We start from the raw sequence: 15,542 nt of genomic DNA on the forward strand, positions 1-15,542 counted from the left end.
CTTCATGCGGCACCGTGTGGAAAGCGGGAGTCACACAAAAAAAATGGCTGGCGATTACGACACTCCCTACTGCGATATTTTGGCGCAGCAGCAGTGCGCCGAGGCAGCGTTCACTCGTGGGTTGTCTCGACAGCAGCGATGATGAGCCTCTGCGTCGGCGGCGTGAAGTGCGCCTCAAAAAGGGACCGCGAACTGCGTTTTAAGCGAACGCACGTCATAGACACGCGCACGCCCCCCTCACGTTTCCGACAAGCATCGCGCCGTCGAGCGCCTCTTGTGGGCACAGAATACTGTACCCTCCTCTCCCCCACCGGACATTTTCGGGGAGTGCTGGCTCGCGCCGCCACGGCGAACCACCCTCCCCTCCCAATTTCGCGACACTCTCCTTCTTTGCTTTCTTCCCCTCGTCGGTCTTCCTGTCGTTCGCTTTTTCTTTCACTCGTTCATCTTCCCACCGCTGGCTCGGTCACGACGACGGCGACGCGGCTCAGCCCATAGACGGGCGACAATGGGCTGAGCCCTGGAAAAGGATACGCAGTGATTATCACGGCTTCGTTTAACATGTGCGCTACCAGTGTTCTCCGTTAAAATCTGTTTTTCTTCTATCCCCAAATGACTCACTGAACGCTCCGTTCACTTCATCTGAACTGCAACAAGCACTCGGCAGACTCACACGCAACACGACCCCAGGAAAATACAAGATAACCAATAAATTAATCCGCAACCTGGATGACGAGGCCCAAGAGGAGTTACTGACTCTCTTCAACTATCATTGGAAGCATGGTACTGTACCTCCTCAGTGGCGCCACTCTGACATTACCCTGATCCCCAAACCTCACAAGCCTTTAACAACGACCAACCTCCGCCCAATATCACTGACCTCATGCCTAGGCAAGCTCTTTGAGCATCTAGTACACAACCGCTTGACCACCTACCTGGAAAACCGTGACGTCTTCCCCCACACTATGTTCGGTTTCCGTAATCACCTTTCCACTCAAGATGTGCTAATTCAAATCAAGGAGCACATTATAGACCAACTTAGTAAAATGAACCCCAGCTGTGTCCTGGCCCTAGACGTTCAGGGAGCTTTCGATAACGTGACACACGAGGCTATTTTGCAAGACCTTCAAGAAACCCACTGCGGCCCGGCCACGTACAACTACGTCAAGGCATTTCTAACCAACAAAACGGCCTCCATCCGTCTCGGTACTCATCAGACACCTACTTTTCCAACACCGGCAAAGGGGACACCCCTGGGCTCTGTCATTTTGCCTCTATTGTTCAATGTCGCCCTGTTGGGCCTCCCTAAGCTCCTCGCCGAAATTCCGGACCTACATCATGCATTCTATGCAGATGACCTCACTTTATGGAGAAACAAGGGTTCTGCCGGGCACCCGCAAGACAGTTTACAACAGGCAATTGATACGACAATGACGTACCTCGCCACTCGCGGGCTTACGTGCGCGCCTCAAGAGTCTGCACTTCTTATCCTTCGAGCCCGCACTAGAGGACGCCCCCCACAACCTATTCAGGACCCGACAGTTTTCATTCAAGGCACTCCTGTACCTCAAGTTTCGACACTCCGAATACTGGGCGTACCCTTTCAGGCTGACGGCTCTGGTGCTGCCCTCTTACCCCAACTACATCGTACAGTCACACAGCTTATTCATCTTATCAAGCGAATTTGCACCCACCAGCACAGTCTTCGTGAGCAAGACACCTGCCGCCTCATACAAGCCATTCTCATCAGCCGCATCACGTACGGCACTCCATATGTACAGCTAAAGCCTCAAGAACACTCCAAGATTGATGCACTCATCCGTCGGGCGTACAAAATCGGCCTCGGTCTTCCTGCCTTCACACCCACCTAGAAGCTACTGCAGTTAGGAGTGCATAGCACTCTCGCTGAACTCCTGGAAGCACAGCAGGTAAACCAACTCTCCCGCCTGGCCCTGACACCTACCGGCAGAACGGTCCTCCGATCTCTGGATCGACCAACCCCTCCACCAGCAGAGACACTCCAGCATCTCCCGCAACCTATACGCAGCTTCATCAGAGTAACCCCTATATCGCGCCACATGCACCCAGAGTACAACAAGGGCCGCCGTGAAGCTCGGGTCAATTACCTCAACAGACGTTATTCTGGCCAACCAGACAGCAGATACACCGACATCGCGCACTGCAATTTCACATCTCGTGCCACCCTAGCAGTCACGGATTCTACAGGTGCTATACTCACCTCGGCCACCTTACCTAACACCACAACCGCAACAGCAGAAGCAACCGCCATAGCCCTGGCAGCCACCACCACTACAAGTACGGGCCACCTCACCATCTTAACAGACTCTCAGCAGGCCTGCCGCTACTACCTACTTGGCCGCATTCCCTACCAGGCTCTCAAGATACTTCAATCCCTCAAGACTCCCCCAACCATCCAGATAGTGTGGACACCTGGGCATGCCTTCCTACCAGGGAATGAGGCGGCACATGCCGCTGCCCGTGATCTCATTTTCCGGGATTCCCATCCAAGGACAGACGACTTGGCATCCGCACCATCCCTCCACCCTCTGCCGCTCAGATACACCGACCTGCTTGCCCACTACCGCCACACTCGTTTCCACTACCCCCCTCCCCACCCGTCGCTCACTACAGCAGAGGCCCGGACGTGGCGCCGGCTACAGACAGGCACATACTTCAACTGTACCGCACTGTCGCACATCTCCCCTACCACATTCTCCTACTTCTGCCATTCCTGCAACCTCCCCGCCACAACAGCCCATCTTGTATGGTTCTGCCCGCACCATCCCGATTCCCTCCCTTCCCCATCCCCTGAGCGTTGGGAACGCGCGCTGACCAGCCTGCACCCGAAGGACCAGCAACGCCTGATCAACCGGGCCACCCGGGCTGCGGAAGCGCGCGGCTTCCTGAACTGAGGACGCCACCCACCTTCTTTTTTTTTTGCTCAATAAAACGTTTTGCCTCCTCCTCCTCCTCCTCGTCTTCTATTCTGTGGGGCAAAAAACTGGATCGAAACGGAATGAGCTACATATTCCCTAAATCCACCTATAGGGAAGGCAGGCCGTATTTTCTCCTGCGGCCACGTTTTACGGAACACCTCTCGTTTTTCACCATGTAGAAACAAGGAAAGAAGCGTAATAAGAAGCCCCGCATCGACTGTCGACTGCATTGTTTCACTTTTGTGCATAGCTTTCGCGACATGCAGAGAAGCCAACAGCAGGCAGACATTTTACTGCGGGAGCAATAGATAGGCATGTCGGTAAGAGTTTCGCGTTGCTCCGCATCGATCTGTCAACAGAGCGAACGACAGGAAAGCATAGAACGAGATTGTTGAGAGAGTGCATGGCGAGAGCGACCTTTAAGAAAGGAGAGAGCTGCCTCCGCACTTGTAGCAACGTTGCCTGGCTGATATCGAGTCGAAAAGCGGTTATTGCACTGGTAGGAAGTTTATTTCCAAAATCTCTTATACCTGTTCTACACGGGTGTTTCGAAGGCCTTCCAAATGCCTCAAAACCAATTGTCTGCATAGTGCCCCATCGCAAATGTATAGGGGCACCTGCAAGTGATTGTTCAACTGTCAGGTGAAAGTTGAAGTGTAGTAGGGGCATTAGTCCCATTTGAACTTGCGAATCTACTGAAACCACCTAAAGAACACATCAAGACAAGCTCGTTGTTTTGTGAAGACACTCAACTCACCACAACATCTGCGAATCATCATAGTAGTAGCGATGGTTATAGCAGCTGTTGCTACGCTTCGTGGTTTCTAACAGCATAGCCATTTTTAATGACGGTAGTCTTTGTTCGGCTATTTAAACCCGCAAATATTGCTCCGTTTGTCTGTATGTCTGTGTTACTTCGTCATTCGGCTGAGCTATCCAGCAAAGGCTAGAAAAATACTTGAACGAGAAGTTTATATAGGCAAAACCTTTCCAAACCACTAACCCTGGAAGCATACTTCATACATGTCAACATTGAGTCGCAAAAAAAATTACGCATGTTTGAAGCAAAACATTACTGCAAACTGGTACTCGTACAGTTCTTTCAATTGAGAAGTATTGAGAAGCTTGACACATGCCATAGCAAATAAAAAATACGCATTGAAAGCAATGTTTTGGCCGCAGAATACACAAAAGAGCTCGCGTATTTTACGGCGGTGTACCTAGTTCAAAAGTGAGAAAACAGGTGGCTTGAGACGTGCAACTCGGAAATATTGAATTGACTTTGCCAAACTGTCCCGTGTTTATTGTGTCAGGACCGAAAAGGGAGGGGAAAGCGTGACGGGTGGGAGGGTAAGAGCAGCGTTACTTGAAATGGGAGTTGGGACACTCCCCATAGGCCCCCTAGGCCCATGCATCAAAAAGTGGCCCTATAATTGGTCCACTGTTTTGGATTTTCCCGTGCAGTGGCGCCATCTATTGGTGAAAAAATAAACTATACAACGCGGTTCCCCGCTCGACGACCTGGCGAAAAATGGCATTTGGATGCTTGCGTAAATTTGTTGTGCCGAAAAAGCCCACCGTAGTGGTAGAGCCAAGAGTAGTAAAAAAAAAAGCAACCGTGTGTTCACCGAGGTGCGTGGTCGCCTGCGCATTGCCGTCTGCTGCGCGTCATCTGCGGTCTTCGGCCGGCCGAAAAAAAAATTAAAAATTCGCTTCGACGGCTTTACGCAAGCTTTAAAGAACTATCTAGAGCCACTTGGTAGGCTACTGGATTTGTTTTGGCATTCAGTGTAATGTAGGCCGAACGAAAACTGCAAATTTAGCACTTCAGGTCGGACCGATGTTGTGACGGAGTGCCCGCGCAAGCGCCAATCGGTCGAGGCAGTTGCGCAGACCAAAAAACTATCGCAACAAAAAACTGCACTTATATAAACAATGAGTACCTTAGGAAAGTACAAAAATAAAAAAAATTACGCCGCTTTAAATTAAAGTTTAACATTAAATTATCAGTTTGAATAATTACTGTGTTTTTTGCATAGTGCGTGCGGTGGCTCCGGTGGCGCCACCGTACGAACGATCCAAAGCAGGCGCCAGGCGGTGGTCCAGGTGCGAGGCGTTTTTTGGGGTGCAGTTTCGCAACTGCCTGCTCTGGGTATGTTAAGGGAGCTATTTACTTGGTAGGGCCGGCAGAAAACTACCGCCATTCGACGACATTTGCAGCGAAGTGAACAAATACGCGGCCGATATTTCAAACAAATTTATTGAATATAAACTCATAAACTGCTTCTACACGGGGAAGCCACTTAGCATGCGAGACTTTCGTGCCCAACAGGAGAGAACAACATGTTTTAATGTTTTAATAACATCTTCTTGTCGATCACTTTATGCTGGCAATCCCAATTTTCACGTTTGTCAACCGGAAATCACGTGAAAGGAGGCACAATTAAGATTCAAATCCTAGGCCGCACTGCCCACGGAGGAAATGCGATCGGAGGGATGACTCCCTGAAGTCTTCCATTGCGTTGCCAGTCCCGGAGGACATCTGCGTCTCGACCTGCATCAAAATTGCACCATTTGGGGGGTTTGTATGATCAATCCTCGATGTCACCGGCTAAGAAACTACGTGTTTTATTTGCATGATATCTGCTTGCTTGTGAGTTGTAATTTATATCACGGAGAAATTAGAACTGATTATTGTTTCTTTACCATTGACTATCCAAGAAAGCAGTCACCCGAATCAAGAAGAGTAGCCATAAAGTATTAGGTTCACATGAAGCGAAAAATAAATTGGAAGCGCTTTGACGCAATCTTTTAAATAAAATACACGGTAGGAAATCGTTTTTCTACCGACAATACTAGACTTGAGAACAACATCTTATGAATATAGACCCAAACAGGTCGCCTGTATTGTGAGGTTAGTGTTTTATAGGCCTATAACGTTATATGCCTTTGGCCTGCGCGAATAGTTTTTTTTTTAAACTGGGTTGAATGGGAACCGGTTATCCTGCCTCTGAATCCTTTAAAAATAGGATAGTGAAGCAAAAAAATAATACAGATAGTGAAGAGCAAGTAACTGTCGAGTAATTATGGATTGGTGTTATGAAACAACTGTATGGTGACAAAAACACTTTTAATGACAATACCATTTTATAAATGGTTTTCTGGTACGCACCGCTATTCGAAAGATAGTACAATTTTAATTAGTGAGAAATATTAAAACGTCACTTACACACTCCTTGTGATGTAGCGAATTCGGAAGCAGAAGTGTCTCTACCAAGTACTTACCGATCCTCTCGCAATAAAAAATAAATAATAAAGCAGAAGTACCAGTTGCCTAACGAGTCCTGTCCTTATCACCACCATTTCTTCTATGTGCCACTTTCTCCCTCCCCGAAAAGACACTGCCTCACCCCACCCTCCTCTTCTTCGCTGCTAGGCCATCATCTATCCACGTGGTAATAAATACTATTCAACTCAAACTCGCTAACCTAGCGCCATCTGCTGGGGCATCGCGTGTCTTTGGTTGGCATTTAATTTTCTTGTGCCTGGAGCAGCAGGAACCAACATCGCTTTTATAAATTTTTTTATCTCACTTACTCTTCTAAGCTTCTTTGACCCGTTCGTTATTTCTATTTGATATTTCAGCAAAGACTGCCACGTGTACTGTTAGTAAAAGACCGCAGGTACTCGCGGTTATGGGCTAATTTTTGTCTCCGTTCGCAGGAGGTTTCTTTCGTGCTGAACGATGTTGACATGTATCAGCCATGCTTGTAGATTAAGTAGTTTGGAATGGACTGACTGCAGATACTACGAATTCAACAGTCCTTTCCTACCTTTTTTATCTTTCCAGCCATCGGTTTGTTTGGATGCCATCTTTTATTTACGGCGCCGGATTCGCGATGCACGGGATTTCTCAATTATAGTTGAAACTAGTACTTCAGGTAACAATAAGTGCAGGAAAACGTTCTTTCATAGCATGCAAAGGAAAACACACAACAATGGTATGCTAGAGAGGCACTTATCTTAGTGTCGGTGCTGTTAGTGGCATCTATCAATTAGCTGCATATTTGGTGAGCTTGTACGGATCCATGTACACAAAACGCGTGTCTTGCTTTTGAAGTGATTTGAGATGCGAAGCATCTCATGCTCGGGGCTGTGTCCCTCCCTCTCTCGTCGTAGTCCGCCGTCCGCACCCCCACTGCGAATGCCTCGCCAGGCAACGCTGATGACGATTGCGGCAGGATACCCCTAGGGATTGGCCAACGAAAGAATTCATCGCGAGATAGCTTCGCGTTCAACCACCGTCGTCACCTTCCCGTACCCCCACTGCGAATGCCTCGCCAGGCAACGCTGATGACGATTGCGGCAGGATACCCCTAGGGATTGGCCAACGAAAGAATTCATCGCGAGATAGCTTCGCGTTCAACCACCGTCGTCACCTTCCGGTAAGGGAACCCTGAGTACCACACCCCCACTGCGCATGCCTGGCTAGGCACCGCTGATGATGATTGTGGCAGGAGGCCCCTAGGGATTGGCCAACCAAACAATCCATCAGGAGATAGCTTCGCGTTCAACCACCTAGTCATCTTCCCGTACGGCAAAACTGAGTAGTATGCGAGGCATTCCTCCTCTCCTCTCCTCTCCGGCATTCCTCCTCTCCTATCTAGAGCTCCTCTCCTCTCTGGGATTGCGCAACGAATGGCAACACCTGCGGCTCCACACGCGATAATGCGAAGCAGCTTAGGGTCAGAGAGACGTGACGGTAGCCGCTGCATACTCCGCTGGGGGCGCCACTGTAGCTCCGCGGTATAAATGACGCGCGCGGGCGCTCCGCCCCTCTCATTCTATTCCCGCAACGCCGCGATCAAACTGAAAACTAATGGGAACTTGAGTCGACCAAATGGCTGCTTTGCATACTTCTCAGGGTTCCCCTACGGGAAGATGGTGAAATTTTTTCTAGGGGACGAGAGGGGGTTACACATCCGTGTGGGGCGTGTTCTTGTTTTACACTCCATATAGCTGATGCTGGTGGTTGACATGTACCTCGGATATACCGGGAACGCTGGGGAATTATAATACCTGATATTCAATGGATCGTGAACGAGAACGATACCTTTGTATCCTAAAAGCCTTTGTACAGGAAGTGGCACATATTCAGGCCAACGTCGGCGCCAGAACTCCTCCCATGATCGGTGTTCCCACGGCCTCGGCCATATTCCAGGTGGAAGTACATCGTTCAGCAGGGGAGGCTCTGTCCCACGCCCTGTGAAAAAAAATGCAGTACGATGGCTGGGTTACAATTCACTCTTTTTCGGCGTTATATTTTTTTGTGTACCGATTCCATCGACTTCTTCGCTTTCGGGATGCCTGCACTATCAATTTAGCACAGTTGTTTAGTTAATTAATAAGGCAAACTTCTGCATGACATTAGTTATAAACACGAACTTAGAACAACATAGGAAGCGAAACGGCGCTTTCTAGGGCTGCACATATCGTCACCACCGATAGACCTAGGTTACGCTTCTGGTATCTCTCGTAGAACAAGAAACTGCGCGGCCGGAACGATTGGCATTTCACTGCGCAGCCGCAGAGTGAATTGCTGCCGCAATCATATCGTCCGTCAGGTGACGATACGCAGTCAATCGCCGTCGAAGCAACGAAGCTTTGCAGTTTCTTATAGTAACTATCTACTCACTTGCCGCACTCGCCTTAAAACACCGTTCCGCCTCCAATATATATTATCGCTTCGTGTTTATAAATGATAGCAAGGTACATGCGTACTCATAACCTCAAGTGACGTTTACAACGGTAGAGCTGACATTGCTTTATTATTGCAGTCCTTTGATGAACCTCAAAGTTTTCTGTGAAGCCTGCATGCCCGGTTCCTGAGTATTCTTCAGAGCTCTCTCTAATACGGAAACACAACCACAGCATCTGAAAAGTCGCCCACTCTTCTTATGAAGGCAAGGTAGACTCAACACGCACAAAAACTTACCGTTTACAGCGAGGCTCCCTTGGATCACGAACGCCAATGCGGCGATGACCACGGTGAACTTCATGGCTCGATAGAATGGCTACGGGGGCGTTGAGCGACAAGGTTAGTTTCAGCCTTTAAATACACCTGGACATCATCTCTTTATCATTCCACACCTACAAGAGAGCGCCTGGTGCGGAGGCTTCAGGTAGGATGTGTCGGTCAACATCCACTCTCATAGACTTTGCGAAAAACCCGGAACATTGTTGATTAGATTTCCTGGGTCGGAAATGGGTTAAGAAAATAAAATGCTTTCTTTTTTCCACAGCGCAAACTTTCCGTAAAAGTAGGGTATCTTCTTTCAATAGATAATACGTCCGTTCCGCATTCCCGAATAGACAACTCGGCCGCATCGCGGCACAGCTGCCTTTTTCAGTCCATTCGAATTTTTGTGAAGACCGCAATGTACACTTCCTTCTTTCTTTCTTTTTTCCTTTCTTTCTTTCTTTTTTCTTCCTTTCTTCCTTTCTTTCTTTCTTTCTCTCTTTCATTCTTTCTTTTTATTTATTTATTTATTTATTTATTTATTTATGTTTTTGTCTTCACAAAATTGGGGGGTGACCAGGGTAAAAGCCGTTCCGCGACGGCTTGAGGGTTCCTTGGCCACCCGTAGCAACGACTGGCGCCGATCACAAGCAAACAAACATAGCCGGCATGAACAATTTCAGGAATTATTCAAGATTACGCGAGAACAGGGATCATAACAACACTTACACATCTGCAACTGTAACTGAAAGTACGATAAATACGGGAACAAAGCTCACAAATACAGGTTCTAAACAAGCTTACATACTTTAGTCTCAGAGCTTGACATAAATCAAACAAATCATAATATACTTTTCCAGGAATTTGCAAAAAATACGGGCGCGTCTTGTTCAGGTTATTCGCACTTTCCAGCGAATATAGGTGGCGCGACGGGGTATCCAAAATGGAGGACGGGACGATGATCGGGACGTCTCGTAAGCGCGCGCGTCTGGAGAAAAAAGCCGATCAGGGCCCATTAGTGTCTCTTCACACCATCTTTTCCCTTGCCGATTTGACACGAAGGTGCTTTGCCGAAGGCGAAGCAGTCTCTAACGCCAGTCACAGTGTTTTGCGGCATCAGGGAGGCCACCGATGACATGCTGAGCATCGAGGGATTGTTCCTGCAACTACATGGCGTGACCCGCCAACCGCACTGCGTGAACGTTTGTTGGCACTGCAGGTCCTATAAAGGATGCTACACTTCCATCCATGCTCGTAAAATTGTTCAAGCACACTTTAAGAATATTTATTAGGCGCCAAGCAGACGCAACCAAGGATTCAGCGTTTGTTATTGCCACTTGCGCGATTGTGTCGGGTTAAGTGCGAATAATGCGAGTAAATTATAATTTTGTTGGGTGTTTTTACAAGTAAAAATCCAACGGCGTTTATGCAGGTTACAGGTAATAATAAAAATACCGAAACGAAATATCAAACGCTGACGCCTCTACGGCAGGGCCTGTTACATTAGCTGTGCCGTGCTTTCAGCGCGCTGTCGGAAACGACGATGCCGCAGTAACAAGTTTATTTATTTATTACAAATACCTACATCGCCCATTCCTGTGGGGGGTTTCAGAAAGAAAAAAAAGCAGCAAATTCAAAACAGTAATCACACACAATGCTAAAAAGAGAACGAAGCGCAAACAATCCAACAAAGCACAAACTGCAACTGGAATGAAGCATTTATTAAAAGAAACCAGCACGTTAATGAAAGAACAATGACGTTCTTCTCATGTTGGTTCTTGGCTTCACTTTCTTCTCGTGAGTGCGCATAGGATTATGAATGTTATGTGGCGGCACGGCGCCTTTCTTCAACCGTGGTTTCAGTGGCTGCAGAACATCTATTAATAAACGACACACTCAACTTGCTCGAAAAAGACACCATCAATAACGAGAGAGCGAACTAAACTTACGGATATTGCTCCAGAAGAAGTCAGCTTTCGTGAAGTGACTACTGCAAACCCCACTGTGTTGCTGACACCTTTCCCAATGCGGAGCATAGTTATCCAAACCTTTCGGGCTTTTTTATCTCTAGGAAAGGTATGAACGCTGGCTTTTTCCGGCACTGAGCGATTTCTATACTGCGGTGCACAGCACATTCGATTGCTTTTTGGTTTTGCGGTCTCAATCCCCACGTTTCCGAACGCTCCGGCTGCCTTCGCCCGGGACGCCGATCACCTACAAACAGCTTCCGAAAAAAAGCGCGCGGTGGCGCCACCGTTGCTGGAAAGTGCGAATAGAAGGGTGGAATAGAAAAAGAAATACAAGCATTTAGGAAACGATGCAAGAATTATATGGGAGTTTCTCGAAAATAATAAAGGACAAGGCAGTTTCATAAAGATGCAATGACAGCAAGAAGTAATAAAAGCACCTTCGTGTTAGGCCGTGTATAAATCAGTTGAATAGGCAGCGCTTAGAAATGTCAGCTCTATTCCCTGGCTATCGACCTGTTTCAGCAAACGTGGCAGGTTATTTGCAAGCATTTGCATTCCATAGTTTGTGCGAGATTTTGGAACCTTGCATTTCTCTTGTTTTCTAGTTTTGTAAGATATTATGCAAATCAGCTATTTCAGTTAATAATGAATTATTCTTTTTAAGGCTAGTAGATAACTGTCTGGCTAGCCGATATTCATAGAGATCATTTACTCGCATAATTTTGAACTTCCTGAATAGTTGCGCGGTAGGCCTGATATATGGCTTGTTTCCAATTATTCTGAGGACTCTTTTCTGGATATTTAGTAGTTTTGTCAGATTTGTTTTGGTCGTAGTACCCGAAATTAAATGGCAGTAATTTAAGTAGGAAGCAAATAAGGCATTATAAACCAAAAGTTTAACAGTCTCAGGCAAAAGGTGTCTGTTGCGCTTCAAAATGCCAGTAATTGAGCTCAACCTTTTCAATAGATAATTTACTTGGTCATCCCAGTGCATGGTAGCCGTGAAATAAACACCGAATATTTTAACCGAATTTACTACTTCGATTTTTGATGACCAGAATAAGATTTCAGACTTAAGGAACACATGTTTTCCTTTAGAATGATAGACAATTGCTTTGGTTTTTGTGGGATTTATTTTAATTGATTTTCTGTGGTCTAAATGTCCGGTTTTGACAAAATGCTGTTACCTCTAGACACAATTTCACTACTAGAAAATGCTGAAACAAATATGGTGGTGTCACTGGACAAACTTCTGGAGAAACTATGTGAATATTTGCAAGAATACATGCCAATTTTCTTTTTTTACCTAGAAAAAGCGGCTTAAACACAATGTTCACGCATAATATTGTTGGAAAAACTGGAATATTAAATGCCTTTTCTTGGATCTTGGTCGATGTGTCACATTTAGGTTGTTTATTTTTGCAGCGGATGAAATTTATTCTGCATTTCAGCCACGTTTTCCTAAACTTCATCTTCTATTTGCGAGCGTGTCAACATATTCTCCCCCTATATAAAAGTGTGCTTTATAGACGTGTGAAATATAGATGTGTGCTTTATATATGTATATAGCGTATGTGACTATCATATATGCCTTTATGCAGTCGGGCCTCTTCTTGCCTTAGGATGTACTTATGGTCGCGTAGTCCGAAACCTGTCCGTGTTTATCGGGACGACATACCCATGTCTGTGCTTACCAAGGCCATACCCAGATTTTTATTCTAGGCATTATGTCCCGAAGCTTCGCACTCACCTGCTGGTTCTGCGTACGAAAGACAGTGGGAAATTGTATTCATAAACACTGATAAATGCGACTCATAACCTTTGTGAAAGCCTTCGCCTATACTTTTTTAGTGTTCTTAAAAGGATTGTTGACTATTCCGTACAAGCATAGCGAACATCACGCTGACGCGGAATTGGGGACAAAGGCTATGTGTACTTCCCGAAAGGATTTTGATTTGAACCTGTGGGATACTCAGGTTCTTTTCTCCTGTCATTGATTTTTTCACTCCGCTACAATGTTGTTATCTTTTAGTATCCCTCCTTTTATTACCTTTTACCTCATCATTTCTCTCTTACGTTTTTCGCGTCACTGTATTTACCCCTCTAGAGTAGCAAGCTCCGCCATAAGGGGGGATAACGTTTTCAATATCCCTAAAACCTGTCTCTCTCTCTTTCTCTCTCTTTCTCATCATTTTGGGTAAGCATTTCAATGACCTTAAAAGACACGCTTAGAGGGGATTATATGACAACGTAGCGCATAATTTATTGAGTAGAGAAACAAAATTGGGACGAAAGTCGCGCCTCAGTCCCACGGTGCAGGTGGAAAAGGCTTCGGAACGGAAAGAGGCCGCCTGTGCGAAGAATTACGAGGCGGTTTTTGGCGCCAGAACTCAGACCACGTCCTTGGCCAAGGAGCAGGCAGCATGGCGGAAACGAAACGGCGTGACCTGAGGCTTCGATGGCCGCCATTGGAGATGTGCGTCCCTGGATACGGAGAAAAAAAACCAGAGGAGATAAACAAATACCTTGCTGCAAACTGAAAAGAAACTGCTGCTGCCAGAGGCAGAGACCATATTTCATGACATGGCCGGAAGATGGGGCTTGTTTAACGAACTAGACGAGGCGAAAATTTGCTAATACAGCATGGCAGCAGCTCTTTTAAAAGTCAAGGAGAACTAATGAACTAACTTGAAGCCAACACCTTGAACAATCCAGAATTTCATTTTTGCAAGAATTCGAAGAATGAACTGATATTGAGGTTCAGATACTAGTCTTCTTCAAATATTATTTCATTTATCCCTTATTCCTCTTACTATAATTGGTCAGGAATTATTTCTAAAAGCTTCAGCTGAAAAAGCTTCAACTTTTGTTTTATCTTGGTTTAAGATGTTTGTTTTATTGTAGATTACTAATTTTTGCTTATCTGTCATAACCTTTCAATCATGCCTCTCCACAAGTATAATTGTAAAAAAAATTGCCGCGTACGCTGGAGGGTCGAAGGAAATCGACTGATAAGCTTTCTCCCTCGAAGTTTTGCCCAAAGGCAGGCGTTTGGGCAGGAACATATGGACAATGCGGCCACAAGGGCTCTGAAACTCTTGTATTGAAATCTGCAGCGCTTTCATATTCTCGACAGACGTAGCAGCAGCTTTATCTCCAAAAAAAATCGAGTATACTGTAGCTTATAGCTTATCGCAGTGCTTATCCCGTCGATGACTGCCTATATTATTTTAAGGCCAATAAAGAAGGTAGATCAAGAAATTCATATTTTTTGCAATATGATCACCCAGGTCAAAGAACAAAACTTGTTAACGGTATAGTTACAGGAAGAATTATCTTGCCATCCGCACATATAAGACAGGCAATAAAATTTCGGAAAATATTCGCGTTCTCTATAGATTAAGTGGTTTAATACCGCTTTGGCTGAATAAACGGCTTCTTAACACTCATGCCTATCCTATAGGCTTTGGAACAGAGTATTAGCGTGGGGAACAACAAATAAAACAAAATACAAATGGCTGATTGTCTCACAAAAAAGGGTTCTCCCTATATTTGCGCATTTCCTATGGGCACTATGCCGAGTTGAGAACGAATGCACTATTTCTTCAGTAGAGTAAGCTTAAGGCTGACCAAATTTATTAAATGAAGCTCTTAGAAGTTATAAACGAAAAATATTCATGGTAAATATAACTACACTAGCGTGCAATACTTTTTCAGATATCTCAAAATACATACAGCCAAATTAAATTACGCACAAATTACAGCAGGAAGTCTTTTTTTGGCTCAACACACTGAAATACTAAACCAAGCTGGAGACCGGATTGATTTCAAGTGCCCCAGAAACGAATTTAAAACACAGGTGAAAGAATACCTTTTTTGTCAGAATGTCAGCTTCAATGGCCAGAACTGTGTATGTTGTTTAGCCGTGACGTTGAATGCGCTGGTTCTGTAGTCGTGTCTATCTTTAAAACGGAATTAGTTGTACTTTGATTGTCCTGTAATACTTTATTATACTTTACTCTCATATATTTATTCTACTGTATTGTACGTAATTTTTATTCTTCTTTGTTGTTTGGTGCTCGACGCGTTGCTTATATTTTTTTATTCAGACATTATATTTTCCAGCTTGTAAATTTTGTTTTTTCATAGTAGTGTACGAAATGGGGCTGGGGCCTCTGTCAGGCTCTTGTAGCGTTAAGTACCAGCCTGCCTTCTCGTACTCCCGAGGAAATAAAATTTTTGAATCTTTGAATCTTTGTTTTATCTCTGCATTACCGGGGAAGAAAACGGGAATTGATTCATACTGACAAATTTCAGACCACGATTGTTTCAGTAAACTAGGAGGACGCTTTTACTCAGGCGGTACTTTATTGAAACTGCATCTGGGCTTGCTTTAAATAAAACTTCGCTGTATCGCTGTAACCTTTGAAGAATGTATCGCTGTAACCTGAAAAATTATCGCTGTAACCTTTGAAGAATTTATCGTCCGGAGCGATTGTTGCTAGAGTTACTCTCATATTTGCATCATTTTATAACAGAGTTTAACTGTCTTGTCCATGTCACAATGAGCACAAAGCTATAATTTCCTCAAGAATA

The 15,542-nt window shown here is 45.5% G+C and overlaps 1 protein-coding gene across 1 annotated transcript; it reads right to left on the bottom strand.

Moving 5' to 3' along the window:
* Nucleotides 1-5,314: 5,314 nt before the first annotated feature.
* LOC144139180 (uncharacterized) lies at nt 5,315-9,401 on the bottom strand. The gene is made up of 3 exons (XM_077671613.1): nt 8,953-9,401; nt 8,071-8,220; nt 5,315-5,511 (listed from the first exon to the last, which is right to left on the bottom strand). Exons 1-3 carry the CDS (start codon nt 9,014-9,016, stop codon nt 5,408-5,410), a joined length of 318 nt encoding a protein of 105 aa, XP_077527739.1. The 5' UTR covers nt 9,017-9,401; the 3' UTR covers nt 5,315-5,407.
* Between the last annotated feature and the right edge of the window lie 6,141 nt (nt 9,402-15,542).

The sequence above is a fragment of the Haemaphysalis longicornis genome, unplaced genomic scaffold (genome assembly GCF_048455015.1).
Source record: "Haemaphysalis longicornis isolate Haplotype H1 unplaced genomic scaffold, Haemaphysalis longicornis Haplotype H1 scaffold_5, whole genome shotgun sequence".
In the NCBI taxonomy this organism is placed as follows: Eukaryota; Metazoa; Arthropoda; class Arachnida; order Ixodida; family Ixodidae; genus Haemaphysalis; species Haemaphysalis longicornis.

What these genes read in the sequence shown, in the direction of transcription:
- LOC144139180 (XM_077671613.1), bottom strand. Translation starts at nt 9,016, where the DNA reads ATGAAGTTCACCGTGGTCATCGCCGCATTGGCGTTCGTGATCCAAGGG. An exon ending in AGGGAGCCTCGCTGTAAACG is followed by an intron (nt 8,221 to 8,952) that starts GTAAGTTTTTGT and finishes TTTTTTTCACAG; the next exon opens with GGCGTGGGACAGAGCCTCCC. An exon ending in AAGGCTTTTAGGATACAAAG is followed by an intron (nt 5,512 to 8,070) that starts GTATCGTTCTCG and finishes ATTTTGATGCAG; the next exon opens with GTCGAGACGCAGATGTCCTC.